Raw genomic sequence first — 19,512 nt, forward strand, 5'->3', positions numbered from 1 at the left:
CCAAGCAGAAGGAAAACAAATGCCACGGCCCTCAGTACATACTATGCTGACCCCAGCTGGGTTGGGTGCAGAACACACAGCATCCTGTGGGCCCTGGGGCCTCTGGAGAAGCCATTAGGAGGGTTTGGAGAAGAGCGAGTCATGAGAAGTGGATACACTCAGATTATATTCTGGAACTAAAGATGACATACTGATGGACTAGATGGGATGCGTAAGAGAAAGGGCCAAGGTGACTCCAAAGATGTTGCCTAAGAAAAGTTTAAAATGAGATACCTAATGAGAAAGTGAAGTGGATTTGGAAATTTACTTGGGGAATGAAAATCTTTTTTAGGATACCTGAAAATGGAGGTGAGAGCAGAGGTAGAGAACTGCTAGCATAAAGGGGGTCTGTAAAAGCTGCAGCTATCATCTCAAAATTGACAGAGGGCAGGAGATGAGGGAGCACACAATAATATGCAACAAGTAGAGAACAGGGCCCTACCCAAAGTGAAAGCAGTAAGGATGAAGTGGTGTAAAAGCTCCTTTTTCTTTTATGAACTGTCAAGTGCCATCCAAATGTCAGTCAAAGGCATTAGAGAGACAAAAGAAAAAGTCACATGTGGATGTCGAACCAACCATACACACACAGAGTGTGTAACTACATAGCTGACATTTAAATATAATCCAGGTTTACACAAGACTTAATACTGTGTCATTTTGATAATACTTTAGCAAGTGTTTATGACAGTAGTACATAATGCCCAGATTCCTTATGTGTTAAAAAACAAGGGGAAAAAATACAATTTTTGTGGGATCAGACAAAATACTAACAATGGCAAACAGCATTATTTTTAATAAAAGCATTATGTTTTGAATTGTAAACAACTGAGTTTCCATCCAAGTGTGTGAGTGAGAGAAACAAATGGCAGGGGATTTAGAAATAAACAACGAGAAAATGAAAAATAAAATATAAATTCCTTCCTGCTTATATATGGCTGCCTCCGAAATAAATGAGTCTATTAATACAAGTAAAACAGATGCTCCCTTTCCAACGAAGCTGAATTTCCTGAATCCTCAGCATTAAATAAGATTAATGCTGCCTTCACATAAATGCATAATGGCATATGAGCTTATTAAATTCATTTCTTCAAGAACTCCTGAAAGCCAATTAATTGATCTATTCCTGCAAATAATATATCTGTTCTTCACTAATGCTGGTTTAAAGTTATGTTCCTGTAAAATAATACTCAGAAACAAAAATTTTACTACTACAAATCCATACCTCAGTAATCGCTATAAGACGTATTATTTTGTCTTGTTTCACAAGGACTTTTTTCTTAATTTATGACACTATCTGTTCACTTTTTGTTATCTCTATATAATGCCAGATGAAAAGTTATCAACAGTAAAGCACATTTTTAAAAGACATGTATTGCTTATTAAATTTTGAAAACTTAACAGAAAAATAAAAAATTATACCTCTTGTAAATGTGAGTCTTTCTTTTTTGCTGATAAATTCAAATGTTTATCAATTAGACTATAATTCTTTTCTGTCTCTTTGTCAAACTTCTTTTTTTCTTCCTACAAAAAAAAAAAAAAAAAAAAAAACCATGGTTAAACAGAAACGAAAGGACACACATAGTTAATCCACTGGGAAGCTCAAATTATGAAAAATATCTGAAAATAGAACAAAGCACCACTCTGAATGTGACAAAGCTATCTAAAAAAAACATATCAGTACCAAGCTTACTGCTTAATCATCAAGACAGCATTAGGACAGAAGAGACACTTTTATTTCTTCCTTTAATGGACTTTTTTCCAAGCCTATGTTATTTTTCAGTTCTTCATACTTAGCAGTAGTAAGAATTAATTCCACGTTACTCGCCCCTCACCAACCAAATGAAACAGAATACATAAGAAAAATAACATAAAGCTTAAAAAAGCAAACTTGCTCCAGATTTTGGCACAGACGTGGAATTCGTTTAAAATGGAATAATAGACCGGTGGCTCACACCTATAATCTCAGCACTTTGAGAGGCCAACCAAGGTGGGTGGATCACCTGAGGTCAGGAGTTCAAGACCAGCCAGCTATCGTGGTGAAATCCCGTCTCTACTAAAAATACAAAAATTAGCAGGGTGTGGTGGCGCACACCTGTAATCCCAGCTACTCAAGAGGCTGAGGCGCGAGAATCACTTGAACCATGAGAATCACTTGAACCGCAGAGGCGGAGGTTACAGTGAGTAGAGATCACACCACTGCACTCCAGCCTGGGCAACAGGGTGAGACTCTGTCTCAATCAATCAATCAATCAATATGTTTTACTCCAGATTTTCAAAAAATCGTAATACATAATCAGGGTTGGAAAAAAAACATCTCGGGAAAGATCTTCCGTAATGGTCCAGTATGAATACAGGTTAAGTATCCCTTCTCTGAAATGCTTAGAACCAGAAGTGGTACGGATTTTTGGATATTTTTGAATTTTGGAATATCTGTGTATATCAAGAGAGGTATCTTGGGGATGGGGCCTAAGTCTAAACATGAAATTCATTTCTGTTTTGTATCCACCCATCACACATAGCCTGAAGGTAATTTTATACAATATTTTTAATAATTTTGTACATGAAACAAAGCTTATGTACACTGAACCATCAGAGACCAAGAGGCCAGGTGTGCAATTTTCCACTTGTAATGTCATTTCAAATTTTGGAGCATATCGGATTTCAGAGTCAGGATGATCAACCTGTATAGCAGTAAGATTCTCTGACCAGAAATGTCATCTACTTTCCCAAACCTTTCCAGTGATCTCTGTAACACTATTTAAAATATATACAAATAGGTCAACAGGGCCTAAAATAATATTGACATACTAGTACTCACCCTTTGGTTAACATCACAAACATTTCTTAGGTACTGTCTAGAATTAGGACATACTTGCATTCCATTTGCTATAGAAGCTTTTTGAGAAAACAAGTACACACATTTATAAATGCAGAGAAGACGGGCTGTCTCCCCTAAAGCTGCCAGCCAACTTGATTTTCAATAAACATTCTTGAGTATCAAGGAGAGCACACCATGTCCTCATGCTGTCAAAATGTTTCCATTAATTTCAAATTCTCCCTAACTCTCCACACCTCCTAAAAAAGGAACATTCTCTTCCCTAATTTTCCAATTTGTATTTTCCAAAGCAAAAGTTCTAGCCTTTTCTTGTATGATTTCTTTCCTGTTAGGCAAAGAGATTAAACAAAGCATGTTCATTCTCTACTTCTTTTATTTATCTTTTGGTTTTTTTTTTTTTTTTTTTTTTTTTACCACATGGGACCACGCACTGTTCTTCTGGAAACCCAGGACATTATGTCCCCTGTCAGGTCATCTAAAAACCCTCAATTAATTCCCCCACACTGATGGAGGAGGAGAGGCTCAGAAACTGAGGTTTCTTCCCTTTTCTACTCCAAGGTTAATTACCAACTAGCTGCACAACTTAAAAAAAAAAAATCTGACAACACAGAACCTAAGTTTTCTTACCAAAGAAAAAAAAAAAGATCAGGGACTTTTCCTTAACTGTCTGTCTCATTCTTAGATCCCAACCTAAAATTCTGTGATCCTATGGTTCACCCATGTGTAGAAATGGAACCAAAAAAAAGCAGGAAGTTTTATTTTAACCTCTTTTACTTAATAGTCACTTTTGTTGATACACAGGACCAGAAGACTTTATTTTTCTTTATGCTATAGGGTTTTTTTATTTACAATTTTTTAAGTCCAAGGTATTGATAATTCTCTTTTCTGCTTTTCATTATGCTCTTCCACTATTTTAACAACTAACAGAAAATAAACTGAAACAAACAGATGCCCATTACCTAAAAATGTCCACTATTTAAAAAAGCTGATGTTGTGAAGTACACACTGAATTTGGTGTCAGAAGACCAAGCTGCAGTCCCAGCCACTCATTACTCTGTGACTTTGTAACAAACATTCTCTGAGCATCTGTTTCTCAGATTTAAACAAAAGACCAATGGAAGTCAGGGCCCTGCATTTGCCCACAAGACTGCTGCAAAGCAAGGTCACACGCTAAGAAGCACTATCACTGCAGACTAGTACTTACCAGGGACATGGAAAACATTTTTACCACCTCATTTGATTTAATCTGAATCATAGAAAGGGGCCGAGGAAGGGGTGACATGGTAATCAGCAGTCAAAACACCCAGCACACCGAGCAATAGAAAGCTATGAAAATCAACATGCCGGTAAAGTTGGGAATGAAAGAAAAAGAAGACATCAAGCCTTTATGAAGAAAGAATTTAGCCAAGAAACAACAACAACATCACACCCACCAAGCTTAGAACAGAAATATCTTTGTCCATATATGGTATGGTATTATACAAATGCTGCTGTGTTTGCTTTTGAATCTTAAAATACAGGTAATCATTTCTTCCTGCATTTGTTCTTAATGTCATTATAGAGTATTATTGTTTCTTTGTGCTCATATGATTTCTTGTGCTGAAATAATACAAATTTCAAAGGAAACTATTCAAGTAGCAGTCAATAAAGAATGGAGTTTTTTCCCCCCCCAATACTGCATTATAGAAAAAATATATATATAAATGTAATAGCATAATCCAAAAAGTTCCAACAAGGATCAAGTTAAATACAATATGAAAACTTTTCTTATAAATTAGACATTACAAAAACTGAAATGAGTCTGGGCCAGGCAGTAATCTAATGAGTGAAACAGGCTGGGAGAGAAATGCAATCAGGAGTGGTAGGCAATGAAAACCAGATAGTCCTCGTCTACTCCAGAGAAGAAGGCAGCCATTACTCAGCACCAGAACATTTTTGCCTTGTGAGAACACAGACCCAGTACATTGGCCGTGTCTTCTGATTTCTCTGGAACTGCTGAAAACTCCAATGATCTTTATGGTGGTGACACATTTTTTTTTAATTGTAACAACAAGAGGAAGCCAAACAAAATTTATAAGTTGAATATGGTAGAAGTCAGCTTTCTAATCTGTTATAAAAGTGCACATGCAAAACTTTTTTTAAAAGTAGAGCTACTACTTAAAACAGCATTATGGGTCAAAAAAGATATACATTGTATAAATGGTAGAAGAGAAGAACCTAAGAACCACAATTCAAATAACCAGATCTTGAGGTAAAAACAATAGAAATTTGTCATTACAAATCACTGGGTTAAAAAAAGGAAGAGACGATTCAACTATTGGTGCTGGCATGACTGTTTAACTACTGTGAAGCAGACAGAGAACCTCATCTCATATCAAAATTAATTCCAGATGGATTGAAAGAGTCACAAGTAAACAATGAAGCCATAGAGAATATTTTCAACGAATCTCAGAACAGAGAAGGATCTAAGCAAAAAAGAAATGGAAGAAGCTATAAGAATTTGTAAATATTTAAAAAAAAAAATCACAATAATCAAGCAAAGGGCACACAGCAAAAGAGGGAGGATTACAACCAATATGTAAGAACATAGGGAAACATTCGTAACACAAAATATATCCTTCATGAAGCAGTTTTTTTTTTTTTTTTTTGCAAAAAACACATTAATGCTTCCACTGAAAGGTGGATAAAGAACACAAAGAATTCATAAAAGTTTAAACGTAATTGTGAATTGCCCATTTTTCTGTAGGGTACTAGATTATTTTGCCTTAGAAGAAGAAAGAATTTTTTTGTTACTAGATGACTTTTTTTGAATTTTCTACATTTTCCAATTGTTTAGGATGAGGAGATGGAAAAGGCTTATTTTCAAACTATAAAATCAAATAATGTTTACTGTTGGACTCATCTAGAGATAAACTTAAATATGGCAGGTCCTTGAATAGCATCGTTTCATTATTACATTAATAAGGGAAAAATAAAAACCAATTCGTGGCCAGGGCCACTGTCCATGTGGAGTCTGCACATTCTCCCAAGCCTGCGTGGGTACTCTCTGGGTACCTACTATTTCCTCCCACATCTCTTAGGTCAATTCACTGGCATGTCTAAATAGTACTGTGTAAGTGAGTGTGGGATCATGCCCTGTCCAAGGCTGGTGTCCACCCTGCACTCTGAGCTGCTGGGATGGGCTCCAGACACCTGTGACCCTGAACAGAAATAAGTGAGTAAATGATTACCTTGTTTTTATTAATCTTTCTTAAATATATGTATAGTTCACATTTATTTCAATATTTAATATTAAAAGTGTTGTGGTTATCGTGGGAACCACCCCCGATAATTCAATGTGAGTCCTTTTCTATTTTCCCTAAGTGTCTAAGAAATAAAGGGAAAGAGTACAAAAGAGAAATTTTAAAGCTGGGTGTCCGGGGGAGACATCACATGTTAGCAGGTTCCATGATGCCCCCACCAAGCCACAAAACCAGCAAGTTTTTATTAGTGATTTTCAAAGCAGAGGGAGTGTACGAATAGGGTGTGGGTCACAGAGATCATTTTATTGCTTCACAAGGCAATAAAATATCACAAGGCAAATGGGGACAGGACAAGATCACAGGACCAGGGCAAAATTAAAATTGCTTATGACGTTTCGGGCATGCACTGTCATTGATAACATCAGGAGACAGGGTTTGAGAGCAGACAACCAGCCTGACCAAAATTTATTAGGAGGGAATTTCCTTGTCCTAATAGGCCTGGGAGCACTATGGGAGACCAGGCCTTATTTCATCCCTTATCTACAACCGTAAAAGACAGACATCCCCAGAGCAGCCATTTTAGAGACCTCCCCCTAGGAATGCATTCTCTTTCTCAGAGATGTTCCTTGCTGAGAAAAACAATTCAGCGATATTTCTATTTGCTTTTGAAAGAAGAGAAATATGGCTCTGTTCCACCCAGCTCTCAGACAGCCAGACCTAATGGTTATCTCCCTTGTTCCCTGAACATCGCTGTTATCCTGTTCTTTTTTCAAGGTGCCCAGATTTCATACTGTTTAAACAATTTGTGTGGTTAACACAATCATCACAGGGTCCACAGGCAACATACATCCTCAGCTTACAAAGATGATGGGATTAAGAGATTAAAGACAGGCATAGGAAATCACAAGAGTATTGATTGGGGAAGTGATAAATGTACATGAAATCTTCAAATTTTATGTTCAGAGACTGCAGTAAAGACAGGTGTAAGAAATTATAAAAGTATTAATTTGGGGAACTAATAAATGTCCATGAAATCTTCACAATTTATGTTCTTCTGCCATGGCTTCAGCTGGTCCCTTCACTCGGGGTCCCTGACTTCCCGCAACAGTGGTCTTTGGAAGTTTGGTGATGTTGACGTCAGGAGTTTGAGACCAGTCTGACCAACATGGTGAAACCCCCCCGTCTCCATAAAAATACAAAATTAGCCAGGTGTGGTGGCGCATGTCTGTAATCCCAGCTACTTAGGAGGCTGAGGGATAAGAATCACTTGAACCTGGGAGGCAGAGATTGTAGTGAGCCGAGATCATGCCACTGCACTCCAGCCTGGGAGACATGGGTGAAACTCCGCTCCATTCAAAAACAAAAAAAAAGTTTGGTGATGTTTCTGAGACCAGAAATATGACATAAAAACTTAACTTTATGTCAATTGGCCCATGGTAAAACTGGCTTCCTTATGTGCTGCTTTGCTTCAATTCAGTTTCCAAGAACCTACTGATAATGTTAAGTGAGGACTCCCCACTCCAGCGGGGAGAAAGCACACCCTCCCTTAACTCCCACGCCAAGTGTCACTCGTTCCTACTTGACACTTCATTTGCCCTGTCCTACCCCAACCCACCCCTTTCCTTTAAGCTCCTCTAGCCTCTCTAAAGAGATGAGAATTCAGCTCCATCCTCACAGAATGGAGCACTTGAGTCAGACCCAGAAGGGTGCCTGGGAGACACCTGTCAGAACACAAATGAATGGCCAGCACAGGACTGCAGCAGCACCAACGCTGGCAAAGTGGCACCTCGTTCCTAAGCGGTGGCTCCAGAGTCACTAATCCAGTGCCTTAGCACTCTCTGTCCATAAGGGTCATAAGCCACATGCTATGGCTTGTCACCCCTAAACCCAGAATGCGGAGAATGGACAAAAACCTGAGCAATTCCTGTTTGGCAAGGTGATGGGGAGAAAGCCATGAATGGGATAATAAAATTACTCTATGGATACCAGGCCCCAAACTAGACACTTCAAGTACATTACCAAATTCACTTAACTCTCACAATAACCTCCTGAGACAAGTGTCATAAGTCTCATTTTACAGACCAGGAAACTGAGACTTAAAGGCTTTAAGTCGCTTGCCCCAAATCACATGGCTAATTAAGGCACTGAAAGAGGATTCAAACCAGGAAGAATTAAGTCTCCCTGAAAGACTTTCTGGTGCTCCAAAGATGAGATGGTAGAGTACGTCCCAGGGCACCTATGCTTTCCCCTATTACAGCACTTTTCACAATATATTTTTACTGCTTATTTGACAGTCTCACAAAAAGTTGCTAACTTCTTGAAGGCCAGCCAGTGTTGTAATTCCTAGTTGTATCTCAGGGCCTCTAACACTATGCTGTATCATAGGCACTAGTGTGTTTTATACCGAATGAAAGAAATGTAATTAAACTAAATCAATATTGTTTCTCCTCTATTAAATATAATGTAATATGAAAAATTATCCAGACAGGTTTTTTACTCATGTTTTATAGTAATTTACAGAATCTTTGGAAGTCTGTATTTTAAATGTATTCATTAAGGCTGGGCACAGTGGCTCAAGCCTGTAATCCCAGAACTTTGGAAGGCCAAGGCAGGAGGATCACTTGAGCCCAGGAGTTCAAGACCAGCTTGGGCGACACAGAGACCCTGTCCCTACAAAAATAATTTTAAAATTAGCCACGCATGGTGGCATACACTTGTAGTCCTAGCTGCTCAGAAGATCATCTGACCCAGGAGCTCAGGGCTCCAGCCCAGCCTGGGCAACAGAATGAAAGTCTTTAAAAAAAAAAAAAAAAAATTTATTAGTCATAGTCTGGTAGTAGGCTTAGGTGATAAGTCGTACTTTTTGAAATGAACATCTATTACGTTTTCTGTTCAAAATTGTTCTTCTATTGGATAAAATTGTAATTGGCTCTTTCCAAGATAGCAGCTGAACAGATTCTATTCCTGATACAGTTAGTTGCATTCACTTGACATCTGTGTGCTGCTGCTTGCCCAAACCCACGTTTTCGTTACTTGGTCAAATGTCCAAAAAAGCAATTTATCTCACGTAACTCTTACCATGTTCTGGTATTTCTCAGAGTTTTTGCTCAACGTACTTGGCCCCTATGTTGTTCAGGATCTGTACTGGTTCCTGTAGCTATCCCACAAAGTACTGTGGGATATCTGGCAATAAGTGCCAAGCTCAAGAAGGGTGAAGGAGCTTCAAAAGAAAATAAGAACTGAGCTAGGCCTTGGAAAAACTCTGAATAGTCACTTGATGTGATGAATCAGGGAACAACCTGTGTCCTGTTGTGTCCAGAATTGGTTCCTTCCAGTGGGTTCTTGGTCTCGCTGACTTCAAAAATGAAGCCATGGACCCTCACGGTGAGTGTTACAGTTCTTAAAGATGGTGTGTCTGGAGTTTGTTCCTTCAGATGTTCAGATGTGTCCGGAGTTTCTTCCTTCTGGTGGGTTTGTGGTCTTGCTGATTTCAGGAGTGAAGCCACAGACCTTCGCAGTGAGTGTTACAGCTCTTAAAGGTGGCATGTCCAGAGTTGTTCGTTCCTCCCAGTGGGTTCGTGGTCTCACTGGCTTTAGGAGTCAAGTTGCAGAACTTCACAGTGAGTGTTACAGCTCATAAAGGTAGTGCACACCCAAAGAGTGAGCAGTAGCAGGATTTATTGTGAAGAGCGAAAGAACAGAGGTTCCACAGCATGGAAAGGGACCCGAGCGGGATACAGCTGCTGGCTCGGAAGGCCAGCTTTTATTCCCTTATTTGGCCCTGCCCATGTCCTGCTGATTGGTCCACTTTACAGAGTGCTGATGGGTGCGTTTACAAACCTCTAGCTAGACATAGAGCGCTGATTGGTGCATTTTTACAGAGCGCTGATTGGTGCATTTACAAACCTTTGGCTAGACACAGAGCACAGATTGGTGCATTTACAATACTTTAGCTAGACAGAAAAGTTCTCCAAGTCCCCACCCAACCCAGAAGCCCAGCAGGCTTCACCTCTCACTGCGATGGCAAATGGGCTTTTTGAACAAAGGCTAGAACCTAGCAAGCATGTAAGAAAATGCAGCAGAACCTATAAAATGGAGGGATACGTCCAAACCAAACAGGGCTCAAGGAGAGCATATCCAAATATAAGCAAAACAGTAGACAATACCTTGGGGCTTTTCAAAATCCAATTTACAAAAACCACCTAGCCACTTAGAATACATTTAAACCACAGTTAAACACGTAACTGGGCTTCTGGAAACTGGAAAAGGCAAGAGCACAGGGAACTGAAAGAGTTTCAAGCAAGGGTTACAACATTACCAGATGGGAAACAGGAGACGGGGAAAGATCAAAATGTTGACCCCCATATCTAAAAATTCTGATGTGGTCAACTTTTAAAGACCTTTTTCTTAACTTCCCATGTGAAAACTGTTTTATGCTGTTTACAAAAAGCTCTTTAACCTACGAGAGTAAAGTCTTTCTGAAGTATCCCATGTAAGCAGATTTAATCAGAGGAACAAGACTGTGTGCTCGCCAAAATATGACTGAATGTTTAGGCAGCACAGATGTGGAAAGTAATTCAAATACCCAAACTTAAACCCTTTCCTGTTCCTTCTAGAATTATCAGTTGGATAGGCTACTTATTAGATACTTTATGTTTTAAGGCAGGGTAGGGGCTGGTTGAGAATTTAAAAAAAAAAAAAAGCACAGTCTTTTAAAGATTTAACAACCTAATGGAAAGGACAGATGTTTACATAGTTTACATACTGTTGTATAATACAGACAACCACCCTTCTCTACTGTTTATTATGGTATACAAAACTGCCAGGAAAAAGGGCTTCTCCCTATGACCCACAATGACTGGCTCTTCACAGGTGACCTCCACAGGTACAACAGTCAACACACACACCATACTGAGCAAGACTGCACATAACACCAACTCTTTATAAACTTGAAGCCAGAAGAACACAGAAGGATACATAAATAGGACTTCAGGAAAGAATTTGGTCATTAAATAGTTTAAAGCATAGAATAAACTATTGTAACCATTTCTCCTTTTAAAAGGATTACTGATTGTGCAAGTTGCTTCGCAGGATATACTCTGAACAAATGTTAACATCAGAAGCTGGAAAGTTTAAGGGGAAAAATGAGTCAATAGAAGATGCAAGGTCAGACATTTTTAAATTCCAGTAGAGTAGATGGCAAGTAAAAGTAAATAGATTCACTCGCACTCAGTTTTCATTTCCATAATATAACCTTCACACATGTAAGCACCATCCAATTCAAATGAGAAAAATAAGAAATGGATGTTGTTTACAAAGAATACCTGCCAATGAAATGTTAAAAGAGAATGAACCAAAATGCAACAAACTTTCGAACAGCTTAGAGACACAATCAAAACAAAATCATAAAACTATAAAACAATAGTCAGATCCCCCAAGTCCTTCATTTGACAGATAAGAAACTAAAGCCAATGACTTAGTCAAGGTCGCAGAAGTGAAAGCTGACCTCCAATCTCCTGCTGTAAAGCCAGAGGGGACAACCCAGCTGCCTGCAGCATGGCAAACAATCCAAGGAAGGAGCCTGGGGTGGTGCCCCCAGTGATCTCCCACTGTCCACAGGGGCTGAGCCTCAGTTCATAGCCCTTCATTAAAAACTGTAATACGGTATGCCAAAAAGAAATGTCCAATATTGTCACAAGTCACTTAAATGATAATTCATCCCATAAACAGCAGTTACAGAGCTGGAACTCCTTGGGTTCATCTGTGTGGTTAAGCTACTGAGGCCACAGTGTTTATTTCCACCAAGGGATTTTAGTCATTTCTTTTAGGAAGAGGAAAAAAAAAAAAAAAAAACTCACATTCCCAGCCATGTGGGGGAAAAAAATACAAATATAAAAACTCCCTTCTCAACCTAAAATTGGTATTAATTCCCCTTTCCTTGGGCCAAGCCAAAAACGGTAAACAACAGGCAGATGTTACTTTTTCTTTCTCAAGTACATACACAAAATTCAGGAAAGACTGGTGGAAATTATTTCTCTGGGGTAATTTCAAAACTCAGATTGCACATTTTAAATAAGTTGCTAAATATATCCCAGGCTCCCTGTGGCAAAACCGCTGCATTATTTCTGGAAATCACAGTTAAATCCCAGATCCTTGAGTACAGAGTCTGTGGTTCACTCACCTTTGAATCCCCAGCATAACACTATACAGCACACAATATAATGCACAATACCATCACAATACTGGCACACAATAGAGACTCACTAAATTTTTGTTAAATTGAAGGAAATTACATCCCAATACTTAATAGTCTCTTCCTAGTTTCAGTGGCATCACGGTGTGGCAGCGTCTATAATCTTAAACCCTACTGTAATGCTACATTCCTTCATAAAACTGAAGTGCGCACAGAAATAACTATACTCCCCCCAGTGATAAGCTCCTTCTATTCAGAGCAAATGTGTTGTTTGGTTACAGGTATTTTTAAAACTCTACATGGAAAGGTGTACCCCAAGAAGATTACTAGAGGTTTTACTACCTTGTCCAGGTGTTTTTGTTTTGTTTTCAATTCCATATCCCCCAAAGGGGGAAGAGCACATTTCGAACATAAAACAACAGATGGTTTGCTCCGGCATCTCCTTCAGAGCTGCCAAATGTGAATAAAGTATACAATGAAGCAGCAGAGGCATCTATGTTTTCTGTTTATGAGTGTATTCAAATTAGACACAAACCTTTACAGCTCCAAGTTGCTCTTTTCTGAATTTTTCCAAGGGTTTAATCAGGGTTTCAGTCACACTTAATGCCTAGAGAACAAGAGTGATGATAAAAGAGCACAGCATTAGGCTTCCAAAAAGGAAAAAATTAGTATTTCATTTCCCTCTTCCTCCCCACCCAGAAAGAAAATGAACAACATATTTAGCGGCTTTATCTCACTCTGCCAATGAAACAATTAAATCACTTCTCAACTTATTAAAGCACTAGAACTCCATAAATATTTTCAGGGAAGAGGAGGTGGGCAAATTGCCAGTGAAATGTGCAACACAGCCCCAACTCTCTTCCACAAAACAGCAAGAGGGCTGTCTGTAAACAACAAAGGGGTCTATCACATTCATTAACAGAACACTTCTGTTTGAGATTGTTTTTTCCTTCCCCCTCCTTAGAAATTTAAAATTCAATTACATTCCTTTATTGATAATCAGACTACATTATGTAAAGAACTAGGACTGTAGCTACTTGTTCAAATACAACCAGTCTGCCCTTCATTACAGAAACCTCCTAAGGATTTAAGGTATATTAGCAAAGTCGAGTCACTGGAGGCTCACGAAAAAGCCAAATGCTTGGGCATGCTAGCAAGCATGACATCAGGAAAGCTCACATGAGAGAAGCCATACACAAACTCCAACCACAATCACATTTATTTCTTAAGTTGGCTGGTTTGGGACTTTTCATGTTAAGTCACAAAATGCTGAAAATGCAAATAAAAGAAAATATTCATCGAAAGAAAACATACTTAGTAACAACACACTGGTAGGTAGTGGCTTCTCAGCCTTTGTTTCCAGGAGACCAGAACTATCCAAAATATACAAGAAAATCTCAAAACATTATTTAAGAATGTGTCATCCCTCTTTTTAGAAAGGTGCTCAAAAATCCAAGCTTAACATTACAGAAAAAATAAGTGATTTGGAATAGATCAAGATTCTTAATTTAACCAAAGGCTCCTCATCAGTGTTTCATTATGTGAGGGTTTCTCCCAAAGAGACCATTCATACTCTAAGGTAGGGAACACTCAAAATAAGCGACTATGCCCACTTTCAAGATGCTCAGTTTCAACTTTCTACCCCAGGCTAACCCCTGGATTCCCCTCACTCCCACCTGGATAATTTGCTGCTTGGGTGTAAAATACCTGGGGCAACAGAGATCTAAAAGAATTAACAGCAACAACTAGCCAGGGAAAAGCGATCATCTTTCAAAATATCATTTTTATCCTCTCTACATTTTAGACCATGCGACCTACAGCAATGGCAAACCAAAGAGCCCTACAAAGCACCACAAGCCAGGAATCCTGACTCCCCAGTATGGAATGCCCCACATTCCATTTGAGAGTGCAGATACAAGAAGTGCTAGCACATTAATCGATTTATACACAGTGTCTCATAGATTAACTTAAGACACGCTAATATGAGCACCTGTGTCATTTTTTAAGTTCCCACATGTGGATCTACCCAAGTAGTGTTCCCAAATAAACCTCCATATAATATGTCTTCTGTAAAACTGGTACACTCAAGAAAGAAGTCGGCCCAAAAAGAACTGCAGGGATCACAGAAGCTAACAACTGCTCAAGTTCACACAAGATAGTAATAGGGATTCCAAGTCACGTAAGTCTGAACCCACCAAGCGTAACTACCACGCAACATGGCAATAAAAGTACCAAAGAGGTGCTTCCCCAAAGTTGCCATCTTAATAAACTTTAAATATGTGCCTATTTTACGAGATAAATAGCTGCTGAGTATGCAATGCCAGGTGATAGGGATATAGCTACGAACAAAAAAAGCACAGCCCCCTGCTTTCGTGGAAATTACTGTTTGGTAGAGAAGATACAAACCAGATACATGAACACCTAAGGAGATATATGAGAGCACATTTTAGTAATTCCTTCCAATGAAGAAAAGTAGGGGTACAGTGAAGAATGCACTAGAAATGTGTGCAAAGAGAGCTTCTTCAAAGTAGTGACATTTAAGCTAAAACCTAAAAGGTGAGAAGGAATCTGTGGTGCAAAGGGCAAGGGAAATTGTTTCCTGCTGAGATCAGCAGAGGCAAAGGATGAAGGTGAGGAGTTTGAGCATTACAGGGAATGTCAAAAGGCCAGAATGGCTGAAGCATAAGGAGCAATTAAGTGAGCCCGTAGAGCTGAGTGATGGCAGGGAATCAGAGCGTGCTGGGCCTTGTGGGCTCTGGGAAAGGGTTAGCATTTTATTTGGGGTACAATGCAAAGCCACAGGAGGTTTTTAGGCAGTGAATTGACAATGATAATTAAAGCTTTTCAAGATTACTCTGGCTGCTGAGGGAGAGATGAGAGGTACAGAAAACTGGAAGACAGACTTGTTAGGAGGCGTCTAGATTGGTACAGGAAGAGATGGTGGTGGTTCAAATGAAGGCAACCAACAACAGAAGTAAAGAGAAGTAGACAGATTTGAGAGATATTTGCAGGTAGAGTCAAAGTAATGAGAGATTGACCGAATGGAAAAGGTGAAGATTTCCAGGATCCCTCCCAGATTTCTGGCATGAACAAATGAAGAGATAACAATACTAGTTATTGCCAGGCAGAGAGAGACAAGCATCACATGCTCTCACTTATTTGTGGGATGCAAAAATCAAAGCAATTGAACTCATGGAGATAGAGAGTAGAAGGATGGTTACCAGAAGCTGGGAAGTATAGTAGGGGGGAGGTAGGGATGGTTAATGGGTACAAAAAAATAGTGTGAAAGAATGAATGATACCTAGTATTTGATAGCACAACAGGGTGACTACAGGCAAAATAATTAAATTGTACATCTTAAAATAACTACAAGAGTATAATTAGATTTTTGTAACACAAAGAATAAATGCTTGAGGGGATGGATACCCTATTTTCCATGATGTGACTATTATCCATTGCATGCCTGTATCAAAATATCTCATATACCCCATAAATATATATACCTACTATGTACTCACAAATCCTAAAAATAAAAATAAAAACTTAAAAATAAAAAATAAAGGACACTATTTACCGAAGCAGGGAAAATCTTGAGGGAAAGTAGCTGGGAGCACACGCTAAGGGCTCATGTTAAATCCAAGATGCTGAGAAAGGCCCAAGAGCTTAGTAAAACGTGCTGTCAGAGATACAGGTCCACAGTCTAGAAGAGACGCCTAGGTCAGAGATGCCAATTTTTGTCCTCATCAGCAAGTAGATGGCATTTGAAGTCATGCAAGTAGATAGGCAGGACAGTAGAAAAATGGAAATGTCTCAGACCAAGTACTTAGAACAGGAAAAGGAAGAACAGACGGAAACTATGGCAATGAGACTGGAGAAAGTTACCAAGGTGTTGGATAAAAGAAGAAAGAGGTTCAGGTCTGGCATGGTGGCTCATGCCTCTAATCCCAGCACTTTGGGAGGCTGAGGTGGGCAGATCACCTGAGGTCAGGAGTTCAAGACCAGCCTGACCAACATGGAGAAACCCTATCTCTACTAAAAATACAAAATTAGCCAGACAGCGCCTGTAATCCCAGCTACTCGGGAGGCTGAGGCAGGAGAATCGCTTGAACCCAGGAGGCAGAGGCTGCGGTGAGCTAAGACAGCGCCACTGCACTCCAGGCTGGGCGACAGAAAGAAACTCTGTACCCCTCCCCTTCAAAAAAAAAGAAAGAAAAAAAAGAAAGGAGTTCAGCTGTGTGGGCTGCAGAGACGTTAAAGAAAGAATGAGAGCTCAGCAATATCCATGGCAAGGTGGCAGAAAGGGCCAGACTGGAGCTGATTTATGACTGACAGCTGAGACCATGTGGGGAACAACCCTTCCTCAAAGAATGACCATGCAGGGCAGTACAGAGAGAGGATGACTGCTGAAAGAGAACATGCCATAAAGTGAAGGCATGTATTCTTTTAAGACAGAAAGCCGGTATTTAAGAGATGAGAGGATGTCTAAATGCCCATGTGAAGAATCCAGAAAGAATGGTTCACAGTCTCTGACATGGGAGGAGATGGGATGCTGAGCGTGCATGGAGGGTTGGCCTGTCATAGAAGTCAAGATCCTTCCTTCCCTGTGATAGAAGGAGAATAGGGGTGCCAGTACAAATGGATTTGTGGGCTTCGTGACAAAAAGCTGAGAGTTGCTACCAGATGGCTATTTTTTCCCATAAAGCACAAAACAAGGTCACTTGCAGAGGGTTTGGGCATGAGAAGTTTCATGCCCAACTAACAGGAAGAATGAATGAATGAATCATTACAAATGGGACAAACACTTCTTGGAGAAACAAGAAGGCCTTTTGAGATAGGTGAGGAGGAGGTGATGAAGATATCATCTGCCTTATTGCGGGATTTTCTCCAGCAAGGGAGGGAGAAGGTGGGTGGCTGAGTTCATCCCAGGCGAGTGTTTCTAAGAGATGTGAACGCGTCAGCACAATATGACGTGGTAGGCAAAGTGCTGGCAAGCTGCGTAGAGCTACTGGGGAGCAGAGGAGGAAGGTCCCCTGAGTAGGAGAAGACTTCCTGAAGGAGATCATGCACAGCTCAGCCTGAAACAGAGGGAAGGCGTTCTCCAGGCAAAGGCCTTCCATGCGGAGAGGGGAAAACAGCAATTTCAGGGCACGGAACCTAAGCAGCTCAGTGTCACTAAAGCAGATGAGGAAATCAGAGAGGATCACAAGACAAGGCGAGAGATATCGGATGGTCTCCATTAGCCATCAGAATGGGACGCCGGAAATGCTCAGAAAGTAGATGTAGGTTATCAATAATATGGATATATGAAGGCCTTTTAAAATAAGAACCCCAAAACTTCATACTCTGGAGTAAACACTGTCTTCCACCAAAAGAACCAGGCTACAAAGATTACACAAGAGCAATTTTAGGTCATTATATTTTTCCTTCATTTAGAGAGTTAATTTAATGCAATATCCGTCTGAACTCCAAAGGCTAACGCTAGAGTAGAAAAAGAACATAAGGGTTTCATGGCCAGGCTTAGTGGCTCACACCCCGTAATCCTAGTACTTTTGGAGGCAGAGGCGGGTGGATCACTTGAGGTCAGGAGTTTGAGACCAGCTGGTCAATATGGTGAAACCCCGTCTCTACTAAAAATACAAGAAAATTAGCCAGGCATGGTGGCAGGCACCTGTAATCCCAGCTACTTGTAAGGCTGAGGCAGGAAGAATCACTTGAACCCAGAAGGCAGTGGTTGCAGTGAGCCAAGATCGCACCACTGCACTCTAGCATGGGTGACAGAGCAAGACTCCAACTTGGGGGTGGGGTGGGGGGAAGAATATAAAGGTTTCTGCCTTACTGTCTTCAGATCAATAAGCAAATTTCCAAAACAAGGATAGTAGTAGTTGTGGCAAATAACACTACATCCGACTCATAAATTTTTTTTATTAAAAATACTTGTAAGAGCTTAAAATTCATTACGATTTTCCTTCTTTAGCAAAGTCTGATTTTAAAACTTCTAAACTGAACCTAAAAATTATATTTAAGAACAAAATAATAAAGGAGCCAACAAATGTTTCAGTAAGGCAATGTCAATTGAGTAACAAGCATTTTCTTTTTCTCAAAATAGACTGGAAGCTCCATGGAATCTCTCAGTTCCTGCTATAAGTTCACAGATATATTATATAATATTTGTTAGTAGTAAGTGTTACCGATATTTCCTAATGCTGAAACATGATTCTTCTTCCCCAGCAACTAGTGAACACCATATCTAGGACTGTCCCTAAAACTTAAAAGGCAATTTACAGTGATGACAGTTTCCCAATGACAAGGAGATGGCTGAAGCAATAATACTGAGAAAAGTTTTCAAATACTAACATATTAGAAATTAGATAAGAGAACGAGTACAGAATGTGATTTTATAACCACACATACAGATTACATAATCATATTCCTATGAATTACTTGAACCAGCCAAGAAAAGAAGTCACAAAATGCCTTTGCTAATGAGCCTTGGAAAGGGCTTTGGATAGTTCTGCTTGGAAACAAAAGACAGCTTCTTGAACATAAAATTATCAGATGCTCTCTCCTCAGAGAAGGAGTCAGCCAACTTTTTCCATAAAAGACCAGGTAGTAAATAATTTAGGCTTTGCAGCCATGCAGCCGCAGTTCCAACTACTCATCTCTGCTGTGGTAGCACAAAAGCAGCCACAGACAGCACATGAATGATGGGTCCAGGTGTGTTCCAACGAAACTTGACTTACAAAAAGAGGAAGCAAGGTAGATCAGGCCCATGAGTCACTGTTTGCCAAACCCTGCCTGAGAGGATCATCTTGAGTATCAGGGCAATAAAATGCTCTACTTATGCTTATCTTGTATTTTTAAAAAAATATACATTTAAAATATTTGCAGCCAATCAGAAGCTGGGAAGGAAGGTGGAATGCTGGATAAAAGAATCACAGTTCAAGGAGCTCTCGAGCTGAAGAGAGGGACTCAAAAGTAGTGCCGTTAGGATTTGCCTAGGATAAGCAATCTACAGGATGCTGAAAGGCAACTGCCCAGGTGTGCAAGATGTCTCGGGAACAGGTCATGTGAATTTCATACTGGGTTCAAATCTCCTAAAATGTTCTATTAACTGAAAGTTTAACATAAGTCAATGGAGCCACAAATTGGTCTTGTAACATACACAGGTTACACATACCGCCTGAATTCAAACAAGGTAAGCA

At 39.7% G+C, this 19,512-nt stretch overlaps 1 protein-coding gene across 4 annotated transcripts in view; it reads right to left on the reverse strand.

Annotated features, from left to right (window-relative positions):
- ARHGAP10 (Rho GTPase activating protein 10) overlaps positions 1-19,512 on the reverse strand; it is a 333,877-nt gene that overhangs the window by 206,693 nt on the left and 107,672 nt on the right. For 3 of the 4 annotated variants that reach the window (XM_050790899.1, XM_050790897.1, XM_050790901.1), the window contains exons 4-5: positions 12,846-12,917; positions 1,459-1,560 (exon numbers count right to left, since the gene is read on the reverse strand). In XM_050790899.1, the coding sequence (XP_050646856.1) occupies positions 1,459-1,560; positions 12,846-12,917 (174 nt within the window). The remainder of the gene's footprint in view (positions 1-1,458; positions 1,561-12,845; positions 12,918-19,512) is intronic. The other variant, XM_050790898.1, reaches the window with a different exon arrangement.

This window comes from Macaca thibetana, chromosome 5 (genome assembly GCF_024542745.1).
Source record: "Macaca thibetana thibetana isolate TM-01 chromosome 5, ASM2454274v1, whole genome shotgun sequence".
NCBI lineage: Eukaryota > Metazoa > Chordata > Mammalia > Primates > Cercopithecidae > Macaca > Macaca thibetana.